The sequence below is a fragment of the Tachysurus vachellii genome, chromosome 11, assembly GCF_030014155.1.
Source record: "Tachysurus vachellii isolate PV-2020 chromosome 11, HZAU_Pvac_v1, whole genome shotgun sequence".
NCBI classification, from domain to species: Eukaryota; Metazoa; Chordata; class Actinopteri; order Siluriformes; family Bagridae; genus Tachysurus; species Tachysurus vachellii.
Window position 1 is genome coordinate 19,634,443 of NC_083470.1, and position 12,896 is coordinate 19,647,338.

The 12,896-nt window shown below is 39.4% G+C and overlaps 1 protein-coding gene across 2 annotated transcripts in view; it reads left to right on the forward strand.

The window, feature by feature from the left end:
- mib2 (MIB E3 ubiquitin protein ligase 2) overlaps positions 1-12,896 on the forward strand; it is a 62,963-nt gene that overhangs the window by 28,944 nt on the left and 21,123 nt on the right. For both annotated transcript variants that reach the window (XM_060882237.1, XM_060882238.1), the window contains exons 4-8: positions 6,094-6,200; positions 7,311-7,505; positions 9,090-9,232; positions 9,356-9,463; positions 11,355-11,459. In XM_060882237.1, the coding sequence (XP_060738220.1) occupies positions 6,094-6,200; positions 7,311-7,505; positions 9,090-9,232; positions 9,356-9,463; positions 11,355-11,459 (658 nt within the window). The remainder of the gene's footprint in view (positions 1-6,093; positions 6,201-7,310; positions 7,506-9,089; positions 9,233-9,355; positions 9,464-11,354; positions 11,460-12,896) is intronic.

Sequence of the window (12,896 nt, forward strand, 5' to 3'; positions counted from 1 at the left end):
GTTCTATTTCTTGAACACATGATGAATAAGCACGTGTTATGTCTTTTATACCACAAAACTCAAACCTGCTTTGAGACAATATCCACGGTTCAAAGTGCGAAACAAATAAAACGGCTTGAATTGAAATCTGATTGTTGACACAAACGTCGGCATCAATAGAAACGGATCAGCTGTGCAACCTTTTTATTTTTGGTTTTTTAAATCAATCAAAACTGTAATCGTGACATATTAAACTACTTGCTCACTCTATTATATATGTCCATGAGAAAACTTTTTTCTTACAAATTCCATTATTTATTCATTTCATATTATACTTGGACATATAATATAATATGGCAGTCTATGGAGAATGGAATGAATATAAATAGAATGTAATGGGAGGTATACTATTTATACACAACTATGCTGTGTGGAAAAAATGTTCCTATTGTTCAAACTCTGTGTGTGTATATGTGTGTGTGTGTGTGTGTATGTGGTAGGAATATACAGTGTTCTCATTTACTGAGCCTCTCAGTGTTGGTCCTCTGGATCTGGTAGCACTTTTTAGATGGTTGGGAAAATCTTTGATGGTTCTCCTGGACCTGATTTCTGGTCCGGTTTTGCTGGCTGTAGGTTTCTGTGATACAGGCAAAGAAGTCCTGGTGGCCTTTTCTGCTTTCCTCACCTCTGTGACAGCGCAGTGATTTTCACAGTGATGCTCATGGTGAGCAGATTCTCCACAGCCCCAGTATAGAAATCATAGTCAAATGTGTTCCAGTTAAGGACGGGTGGATTGATACTAAAACGAGTCTCATTTTATCACAATTTTATCTGATACAGAACACATTCAGATATGTAAATATAATTTTGCAGTACTTTCTGCTGTTATGTAAAGATCTTCTTTTGCTGCACAGTGAATAGAGTCAGCTGCGTTTTAATTTTGCATAGGTACACGTGCAAAGCCTGGATTTCCATTCGGAAAAAAAAAGACGGCATGTACGACAGTTTTTACAGAAGTGCCTCATCAAGCTGTTTGTTATTCAGTCTTTCAGAGGAAGTTTTGGGGACTCACAGACCTTAAAAGCACTCGCTTCTCATTAAATTCCTTTTTAAACGGAATATGAACCACCGCGATAAGGAAATGAATAATAAACCAGGAAATCTGCTTGTCTCCAGTAAAACAGTGACTGACCCGAGGGGCTCCGTCTACTGAGCGAGAGCTGTGTACACACTCGAGTACAGAATCCACTGTACATGCTGTGAGGGTGGAAAAAAATTCCTGGGAAGTTGTATAAAGCATTACATAAGAGGCTGCCTTGCCGATTTTAATACGCATGCAACTGGTATCGAAAAAGCTCATTTTTTGATCTCTGTGACTTTAACTCTGGTGTGTTTGTTGGTACCAGAAGGGGCTGGTTTAAGGATTTGTGTGGGATTTTCACACACAACAGTCTCTAGAAATGACACAATATGATGCAGGGTGAAAAACATCCACTTGAACAGGAGGTCGGAAGGTCTGTTGAGGAAAGAGATCAGACATCTGACCAGATTGGTTCAAGCTGACAGGAAGTCTATGGTAACTTGGATAATCACTCTTTACAGCCGTGGAGAGCAGAAAAGCATCTGCAAACAAACATGTCAAAGCTTGAGGTGGATTTGCTACAACAGAAATTCACATCACTCCTTTCAGCCAAAAACAGGAATCTGAGGCCAGCATGGTAGATGACTCAATGAAACTGGGTACTTTTTTAAAAAACGATGCTGCTTTTATTTGGTTTTCAGCAACACCAGGCGCACTCATTGTTTGGACATCATCCAATTTAAATTAGCGTATATTACAGCAGTATTTCATGCATATATTTCTATAAAAATATGTGTGTAATAGGTGTGTACATATATATATATATATTCACAAATTAGTGATGTTCTTAAGGTTTCCTGAAGTCATTCAGAAGCCAGTGGTATTATATTATACTGCTTCTGAAACAACTACTACAGGAGAACTTACACTGTTTGTCTGTATTTAGCACGGGCCCATAAATAAATGATAAAGCGAGACATTAATGGATGATTTGTGAGAAAAAAGAACTGAAAGCAGGATTAGTGTTGGATCTGATTAGCTTTGCGCTTTCTGGAGGGAATAAACAAGCATGGAATAGTATTAAAGGATTCCATCTTCACCTAAAATTGAATTTTCAGGAGGGAAACTCGATTACCCGGCTAATAGCACCAACACAACAGCAAGCACTGTGCTTCGGAGCAAACTTAAAGTTCACACGCTGTGTGATGTGTAACGCTTCTCGGATAATTGTGCACGTGGGACTTCATTCGAGAGTGATGATAAATGTAGGCGTGTTCAACAAATAAACGATTTTCTCTAATCGCAAGGAACATCGCTTCTTCGTTTAATGAGTTTACGTTACATAAGGTTTTTTCTTGACGGAATGATCATGTAATGAAACCTAATCAGGTTAGAGTCTACTCGAAAAAGGGAGATGAAGCATGGGCTGTGTGCGCATCAGAGAAGATATGACCATTGTGTGTACGATAATGTTTTTCACATTACATTGGGGGCATCTGTCCCCTGAGGTGAATATGTGTGTGTGTTGCAGCTTAAGAGCATATGGCCCTGTATGTTCGCCAAGAGACGGAAACAAAACAACCCTCGCAGCTTGTTAATCAGCTCACGCCTGACGCTAGTTAGTTTCTGCCGTGCCTGCTAGCTGCTAATCCTTATCCTGAGAAATAAACAGGCGTCTATTCCGTTTCCGCTGACGACTGTTAGTAGGTACAAGTAACGCTTTCTGATTGCTCGGTGTTAAGCTGGGGGGTTAGTGACGTGTAAATGACATTATAGTCACGTGACCATCATCACACGTCCAGCACACTCTGTGCCTCCTGTCGGTGGTTGTCATTCAGCGTGTTTCTCTAATGTTAAACGCATTGTCACTAACAAAACAAGATGTACTGTGTAAGAGATCATCTTGTTTTATAGCACAGCACTGTCCAAAACAATTCCGATTAGTTATTGGTTGAAGATATTGATTCAGCAGCTCACAGTCAGTCCAATTGCAAGGCTAAGCACAAATTTATACCAATCTGCTTTTTCTAATACATTATCGTTTCTATAGCAACAACTCAGTCACACGTCTTGGCCCAAGTCCGTGGAAAATCTGCAGTAATTTTGGAAAAGTGCAAGCTCCTCCAAATATCATTGAGTTTGCGTGATTTTTTTTTCGTTCGTTTCTGGCATCGCAAAATTATATAATCCTGGAGGGACTGATTATCAGGCGTACGTTTTGCCCTCATCCTCCAACACAAATAAATGGATAATAAAAAGGATGCAGCTCATGAATTTGATTAGCTTTGAGATTCTTCTTTGCTAATTCACAGAGCTTGTTGTAGACCAGCTCCCAATACAAGATTAATCTCTAAGAAGATCTAGCATGCTTAAAAATATCATGTCAAGGCAGGAACTCATTTTGTCATCCCAGAATGAGTCTGTGACACGGAAATCGGCTCATTCGGGTATAAAATCAGCAATACATTCAAATAGTCTCATCTACAACCGAGTTCTTGAGAAACGTTTCCAAGTAGAACCCTTTTAGAAATGTAGGAAGATTAACCTTTTAAAGAAGCTTATGTACTGTGACAGACATATTAATGGACATACTGTACTTGCCGGATTTGTCAGAGCTCATTAAATTGTGCGTGCTAATAATAAGGCCTTGTGCTCTCTTGTTTTCTATGCTAGCGCTGCAGATTAGTTTCAACTCTTGAACTTGTTCTCGTTTTGCAAGCACACACAGACACACACACCCCCCACACACCAAACACACAGCCTCTGGGAGATTACACATGAACACATGACCCCTGCCTTCTTACGTCTACCTTAGCTTACTTAATTAAACTAGAGATTTGCTGTTATTTAGTTTCAAACCTCCAAAGCCGAGCCGTCTCCTTTACATTTCCCTCACGGAATATTCAGAACCATTTCCAACGGTCAGAAACTGGCGCTGAGATCGTTTCATTTACCCTAAAAGAAGTAAACGCTGATTACAGCTACATCCATTCTGTGGATATGTCAGAATTCATGCCTCAGGCACACTGACCTGAGGAGAGTATGGGAATTGGCAGTTCTTTTGCACCGAGATCAGACCGCATCTTTACAATCAGGTACGTATGTGGCTGCATTCCTAATTCAGCATAGGGAAAGATTTTGAAAGTTTTTGCAACTGAAAACCCGAAAGAGCTGCCTAGCAAATCTGCTATCGTTTGTCGATAACGCAAGTCTTCGAATCATTCTGTATAGCGATTTTTCTTTCTTTTTTTTTCCTTTGCTGCACATGTTTTAAATTGAGGGTAGTCCGCTGTTCAAGATCTGACTAATCCGTCCTGATTTTGGAACAGAAATCGAATCACTAAGATGTACATACACTCAGGGAATGAGAGACATGCGAGAAACACAAGGCTTGTATTTAACTGGGGATCACGGCTAAGCACATGTTGGCTCTGTCCGTTTTGGCGTGAGCTGATCTGAGGCAATGGGTTTTTCTGCTCTTTTTATTTTTTTTTATTTTTTAATGCCTCTGTCACCTTTCTTTTATTCTTCTCTGTTTATTTTTCTCTTTCATCATGGCTGCTTAGTTTCTTGATCTGTTTCATTTCAAGCACATTTGCTTACGTTGATGTATACACTGAAATAAATTTCTACCATCTGTGTCAGGTTCTCACTGTGCATGCACATGTGTGAGTCAAGATATTCCATGCCACATCAACGCCAGAAAGAACGAAACGTCACTACCGTGTAGTTTTATCATTCAAATCAAAATCTAATTTTATTTGTCACATACAAACATGACATGCAGTGAAATGCTTTAAGTTTTCGCGTATCCCAGGTTATTATAAGCCTAGGGTCAGAGCACAGGGTCAGCCATATTACGGTGCCCCGGAGCAGGTGAGGTTAAGGGTCTTGCTCAAGGACCCTAACGTAGAGTTAAAGTCACAGAGATCAAAAAATGAGCTTTTTCGATACCAGCTGCATGCGTATTAAAATCGGCAAGGCAGCCTCTTATGTAATGCTTTATACAACTTCCCAGGAATTTCTTTCCACCCTCACAGCATGTACAGTGGGTTCTGTACTCGAGTGTGTACACAGCTCTCGCTCAGTAGACGGAGCCACTCGGGTCAGTCACTGTTTTACTGGAGACAAGCAGATTTCCTGGTTTATTATTCATTTCCTTATCGCGGTGGTTCATATTCCGTTTAAAAAGGAATTTAATGAGAAGATAATTTTAATTTTATCTCTACGTCCATCACATCACATTCATTCCTTTATCCATTTATTTATAATTGTTTGTTCATCGCATATCATGTAGAACAATTTACAGTATCTCTGATGTACCAGTTATTTGAAATGACTGCAGCTTGCTTGTTGGAAAGGTTACGTTCCAGCATACTGTGTAATGACGGAGTCAGCTGAGTGTTATTTTAGAACAGAACTGTAAAAACAGAAGTGACACCATGTCTAGATTAGTCATAACACACACACTTTTGACCACTTTTTCAAGCGATATGGGCTGCGACTGAAAATCATGCTTGATATGAAGCAGTCAGACCGAACATGAGTAAAATTCAGTGAAGTGGAAATGACACTCAGGGCCTTTTTTTCATTTTCGTTATTTGTCAGTTCTTACTCACTAACCAGCTCAGAAATCAGAATTGCATGTAATTCTCATTGCTGTGTCGATACACTGGCTATTTTATAGCTTGTATTTTATAGACAGGATGTGCTTTATAATTTTTTTTCCCCCAATTTTCTGCATTTTTTACAAATTTTTGTCACTTGACAAGTCACACCCACCACCTAGATTTCCCAGTTACAGTACAGTATGTCAACAAACATTACACAAAAGATGAATCCTAGCACATGCTTCCTCCAAGACACTCTATGACTTCCAACCTTATGTTTTCAAACTGCTGCTCCTGCTGCACCACAGGGCAGTGGAACACACTAAGAGGACATGGCTATTTTTGCCCTGTTCCACAGACATCAGCTATTGTCTTGGGTCAATCTAATTTTATAACATCTTTTTTTTTCTTTTCCTGACTCAGAGTGAGCTTGGCACCGAGGCAAAACCTATCCCGGATAATCCTTAAAGGAATCTTCCAGGGCGTTAAAGTCGTGCGTGGACCCGACTGGGATTGGGGCAACCAAGACGGTGAGTAAAGACATGCACATGCACATGGCACTGCCTCATTAGTTAATTCTAAACATGCTTAAAGTTTGAACCCGGTTTCCTTGCGGTTGGTTTAGGAGTCCAAGTTAGCCTTTGAAGTCAGTGGTAGCGTATGCTCGACAGATGTCTTCCAAAAAAAGGCACGTTCTCATGTTGGTAGATATCTGGCCATTTACCTCAAACGAGTGTTTGCCTTTCGGTGCCACAGCGAAGGCTAAACGTCTAAATTTAGCCCTCAGTAAACCACGCTGGAATGCAGGTTATGAGTAATTACTGTTTTATCACCACTTGGCATTACTGTCTTAACTGGGAAGCAGCTCTGTCGCAGCTCCCTGCTTATTGTTTATGCACTGCGAGGAAAGAACACTCTGTATTGTATTATTTGATATTCCTCCACGTTGTGAAGGGTAGAACTGCTGGATGGTAGAACTTTTATTTCTGTTATTCTAGCCAAGTCTTCAGCCTTGCAGGGGGAAGCGACTTTTCAACTTATGGAAGTGGAATGCTCAATAATTTGGGACAACCCCCCCCCCCTCTTTTTTTCATCTTCTTTTACTGCATAATGTCTTTGATGCTAAATGAGTCAAAATGTCCATGCTGTGCTTGTAAAATATCTTCTTGTGGGTTGCTGGTGATAATTGCTCTACCCCACAGGGTGTGAATAAGAAAAAAAAAAAAATGAATTAAAAAAATAATAAAACAGCTTGCCATTTTTTCCCCTGCGATCTCCTTCATTTTCAATGCCCTATGCTGTTTGACTGTTTCTTTCTAATTCCTGATGCTACATGTGTAACCTGGTTACCCTAAAAATTCTTTCAGGTGGTGGCTTTGTAGATATTTCTTTATATTATTATCCGAAATTGTATTTAAGCTGTGTGTGTGTTTGCATATAGTTGTGGTTGTTACTTGTGGTAGTACTGGTGTTTGGATAGAGTACAATTTCTCTGCGGCTAGTATAATTATTGATTTTAGACAGAAATTTCTCCCATAACCCAAAATTTTGTTAACCCATAATTAGATTCCTCCGACTCGTGAAGTTGAGATCACTGCACGCTTGTGCGTCTGCTTCTCTGTTGTCGCTTCCTCAAACAGGAGGAGAGGGGAAGATCGGGAAGGTTGTCGATATCCGAGGTTGGGACCAAGAGTCGGGCCGCAGCGTAGCCAGTGTCACCTGGTCCAACGGCACCACCAACGTCTACAGGATGGGGCACAAGGGCAAGGTGGACCTCAAATACGTCTCTGACGGCCAAGGAGGCTTCTACTACAAGGAGCACCTTCCCAAACTAGGTGTGAACGGGGAGAAATTTTTGCTGTGGTGTTTTTTCATAATTTATTTATTAGTCTCTGTTCCTTAACTATTTACTCTATGTTTATATGTGATATAATGACACAACCAAACACTAATCCTGTCTACACACTAAAAAGTGACAAATATTTATACATATTTATTTGTCGTATAGGTCGATGATGTACAACACATCAGAAAGGTTAATTAATAAAACAAATCCAATTATGAAACCTAGCTGATTAGTTTTTGATTACATCAAATCAGTCAAAATCTAGATTTTTCTAAATAGACAGTTTAATGTGTGACCTTGATTTCACATCTTGTGGCATCATTAAATTCATTCATTCATTCATTCATCTTCTACCGCTTATCCGAACTACCTCGGGTCACGGGGAGCCTGTGCCTATCTCAGGCGTCATTGGGCATCAAGGCAGGATACACCCTGGACGGAGTGCCAACCCATCGCAGGGCACACACACACTCATTCACTCACGCAATCACACACTACGGACAATTTTCCAGAGATGCCAATCAACCTACATGCATGTCTTTGGAGCGGGGGAGGAAACCAGAGTACCCGGAGGAAACCCCCAAGGCACGGGGAGAACATGCAAACTCCACACACACAAGGTGGAGGCGGGAATCGAACCCCGACCCTGGAGGTGTGAGGCGAACATGCTAACCACTAAGCCACCGTGCCCCCCTGCATCATTAAATTAAGTACAATAGAAAATCTAAAATGCAACGTAAAACCATGTACTGGATCAATTGCTGCTATTTAAACTGCTAAGAAATGAGGATGGAAACCATGTTGTTAAACTTTGCAGTGATTTATTTCATAATTACAGCAAGGACTATTCATGCAGTAATTTAAAGTAAATATTCAATGTTTAATTCAATGCTTTCCAACTTTTCATTCACATCATCATATATCATTAGACCTTTTTTTTTATTTTTAATTTTTAAATGCCTCTCGATGCTATCATATTACATTTGACTGCAAAGAAACCAAACGTGACCTCAGCCTTTTGTCCAAATTTTATTTTGGGATTAAAGGCAAGCGCAGTGGTCTAGACGCTGTTAAAAAATACCCGTCTCGGACACCTCTACTTAAGTACTTAAGAAATAACAGGCAACCGCGGAGGCATGAACAGCATGCTAGTGATTTATCTAAGCTGAACACTGAGCCCAGAAAAATCCACACGTGACTAATACATGTCCCATCTCTAAATATGTGCAACATGCCATGTAAAATCATCACTTCTGGAGTCAGGACACCAAAGTATGAATGTAGCTCTAGAGGATCAAATCCAACATATTATAGCTGATATATTGAGCTGACATTCAGTAAGACATTTCTTCTCCTGTTTATTCTGTCTGTCAAACACATGAACACATGGCCCGCTGCTGACAGGAGGAACATTTAATGACTCTTGATTACGCCATATTAAATTTTCCTACCTCTTCTTAGCGGTTAAGCAAATATCCGTTCTTTAACAGATATCCGAATAATAAAATTAGGTAGTTTAAACACTGATTTTCCAGCATGAAGTATAAGATTCCCTTCATGCGTGTGTTTGCAGGTGAACATGCAGAGCTGCAGAGGCAGGAGAGTGCTGATGGGCACACGTTCCAGCAGGGGGATAAGGTCAAATGCCTGCTGGACGTGGACATCCTCAGGCAGATGCAGGAAGGACACGGAGGCTGGAATCCTAAAATGGCAGAGGTGAGCGAACATAATGTGATAATGGCTTCACCTTTACCTAAAAAGCTTAATATTGCTAACTTCCTGTTTGACAGAATTTCAGAGCAAGTGTAAATGTATTAGGTCTGTGCTTCACCCAAACAGTACATCTCCAGAATCGGGACCGTGCACAGGATAACGGACCGAGGGGACGTGCGAGTTCAGTACAGCAACAACATACGCTGGACTTTCCACCCAGGAGCTCTGACTAAAGTAAGCAGAGAGAGATTAGTACACTCTCAAGAGAAAAGGGTTCTTTTATATTGTAGTTTAAATTTGAGCTTCATAAAGTTGTTGTTCCTGAAACCCTCTCTGAAAGAGTAAAACTGTAAAGTTTCCGTGTAGAACAGCGTGTTTCCATCTGCCATAGTGTTCTACAGAGAAATCCAGACTGTACAGGAACCACTGAATTTACCAAAAAATAATAAATAAATAAAAAAAAAATAAACAAAACACGTACCCTTAAACATCCTTTGTTATCATTAGGGGTCCCTCCATACATTGTTCAAAATTAATTGGTTCTTCGTCATGGTGTGTGGTTCTTTGAAGAACCTTTAACATCCATGGAATGTTTCCATTCCATAAAAGCTGCACTGTAGTGGATAATGGTTCTTTAGGCTATAAAACTGTACTTTATGGCCCTAAAAATAAAGCAATTCTTAGTTCTTGGTTTAAGAACCATTTACTGAATGGTTCTTTGGGGAACCTAAAATAGTTCACTGCGATGGTTCTTCCTGGAAAATGTATTTATTTTTAAGAGTGTCAGGACCAACCAGCGAGCCAGATGGAACCTTTTATGACTCAGCTCCACCACATAGCATGTACAATCGAGATGTACAAGCGAGAAAATCGAGATTTTAAATATTTATCTTTGGTTACGTTCAGCGAAACAATGCCACACGATATTCCACTCTCGGGTGACAAACGGTTCATCAGATGATATTTAGATAATAATGGTCTGTTGTGTTCGGATCATTCAGTATCTCCAGAAGACACTGTATGGACCACTGTAGGTTCTAGATAGATATTTTATTCTACAAGTCTATACCTTTATGCTAAAAACATTATGTAGATAGCTGACCCTCACTTCTGTATCAGCTTGTTCGACTTTCCATTCCAAAACCATGGGCATTTATGATATGAATTTGTATTCTGTAGATTTAATATAAACTTTCACTGAACCTGAACTCAGTATGTTGAAGCGGTGTCATTTCATGGATGATAGGAGCTCCTTTCTATTCAAAGAACCCTTAAGAAAAGCAAATTCTATATGTGCACTTGTAGTGGAAAAAAGTCAGAAACACACTGTTGTAGAACTAATAAAAATGGGATAAAGAGGAACCAAACAAAGAAGTTTTTAGGACCCTAAATGAAGCAAAACTTTGTAATGCAAATTTTAAATTGGACAAAAAAAAACATAGGAACGTCACAAATTTACATGCTGCAAATAAAGTAGGAGTTGCACCAGTAAAGTGGGATTCAAACAGAATTTCTAGTAAATATACAGTAACTTCCAGTCTCTTCATGTTTACTTCCTTGAAACATAACAGCATTTCTTAAATATATATAGTCATTTTTTTAACACGGCATTGTACATATGGATGCCTGGGAACAATCTAAAAATATAAGGCATTCATTTAATGTGCAGTGGGAGAGGTTGGGTTACAACGTATATGTTTTACAGCTGCTCTGTTTCTCCCAATTGGGCAAGGCTATTAAATATATCTCCTATTTCATCTTGGACCTCTCACCTTCATTTGATTTCAGTCTGATTTACGATATAATATCCTGCATGAGTAGTGGATCGAGCAGCTCCCTGTGCATTCCTCGTGTTACAGTACCTTTAATCTCAGAAAATACTGTTTACAGAAAGACTGAAGTAACACAAGCGCTCATGTTCTTGACCTAAAGTCTGAAGAAAGGTAAAGCGCTTGATAATCAGAGCATACACGTCCATGCACGTGACTGTACACTGCACACCGGTGATTAGCCAAATCCCTAGTCTGTGTTTAAAGACGTCGCTTGTTCCATAATAGAGGTTTAGCTCTTGCTGGGATGTCTGATCTGATCAAGCACTTTTGTATCTCTGTCTGTATTATTTTAGGTGAATACGTTTGCAGTAGGTGAGTTGGTGAGGGTACTAGATGACATCGAGACTGTGAAGAGGCTACAAGCCGGCCACGGAGAATGGACCGACAGCATGGCAACTGTATGTTCCTCAATCCTAACACACATGGCGTGTAAATTTACACAAAAACACACTTGGTATAATTTTAACCACCACAGAAAAGTACAGTATGTCTAACTAAACCGGTTCATTTCAAAAATGGATAGCAGATGGTTTCGTATCGCACAGCGCTGTATAACACCGCTCTTTCCTGCAAATTTGATCAGATTCTGATTTACTGGCCAAGTAAAGATTTCATTTGCAAAGAATTTCTTTTGCCAATTGCTCCATTTACACTGAAACAAAACAGGGACGTAGACAGTCCGGGTGTGTGTTTGTGTGTGTGTGGAGGGTGTAATTCAAATAGAAATCAAATCTAAGTTATGTGTATACACAGAGAGATAAATATATAAATATAAAAGCTTTACTGGCAAAGCTACCTCTTCAGTTTGATATGGACTGGTGGAAAAAAAAGGTATTATTACATTAAAGCATTGAACTTTTACAAATCTTTCACAGTAATAAAACAGGGAAGTAAGTACTGTAGGTCTCAGCTTGAAATGTCACCGAATTTGCACATGGAACTTTTTGGCCAAGGCTAATTATTAAATATTTCATATTATTTCTTCTATACATAAAGACAAGGTGACATTTAGCTTTTAGCTCATGTTTCTTGTCATTATCTACATAATTAATCTGTATCATTAATATATATTATATATATAAAAAATAGATGTACAACTGTCATTTCTCTGTATTAAAGTACAGGGATTGTGTGTGTGTGTGTGTGTGTGTGTGTTTTGTCCACATTTTCACAGTGGAAAACAACCAAGAATTATTTGTCCTGTTTCGCTTCTGCCTCCCCGAACTCCGAGCTGTCATCCAGCAAATGAAATGTGCAGCTTATTAAGAAATACGTCATGTGCTACGATTTCCGTTTCATTTGAATCACTGGGGTTTCTTTAGCTCACCATGACATTTATTATGAAAAGTATAAAATGTCATTTTGTATATTATATTTAATGACCGTGCTTATGATCAGGACTTAATTGCTCATTATAAGGTTATAAGGCACGGGAGTAAACAGTAGTACCTTAATTTTATTAGAGAAGTCATTTAGTTTAGAAGAAGATGTTAATGGTTAACGGTTTTTATTCTCTAGAAGATCCAGAAAGGACAGGATTGCATGATTCAGGGGAATTTATCAGCCACCTCTCTCTCTTTTTCTCTCACTCACTCACACTTTCACTCACTCAATCTCTCTCTCTCTCTCTCTCTCTCTCTCTCTCTCTCTCTCTCTCTCTCTCTCTCTCTCTCTTGCTTGCTCCCTCTCTCTCCCTGTCCCCACTTTTCTCTCAAGATGACAATAAAGTTCTATTCAAATTCACAGACATGTTTAACATTTGACCGTTATGAAAGACAAGTGAGATTAGTTGTGTGTGATTTGTTTTCCGTTTACCGAAGTCATTTGGTGACTCT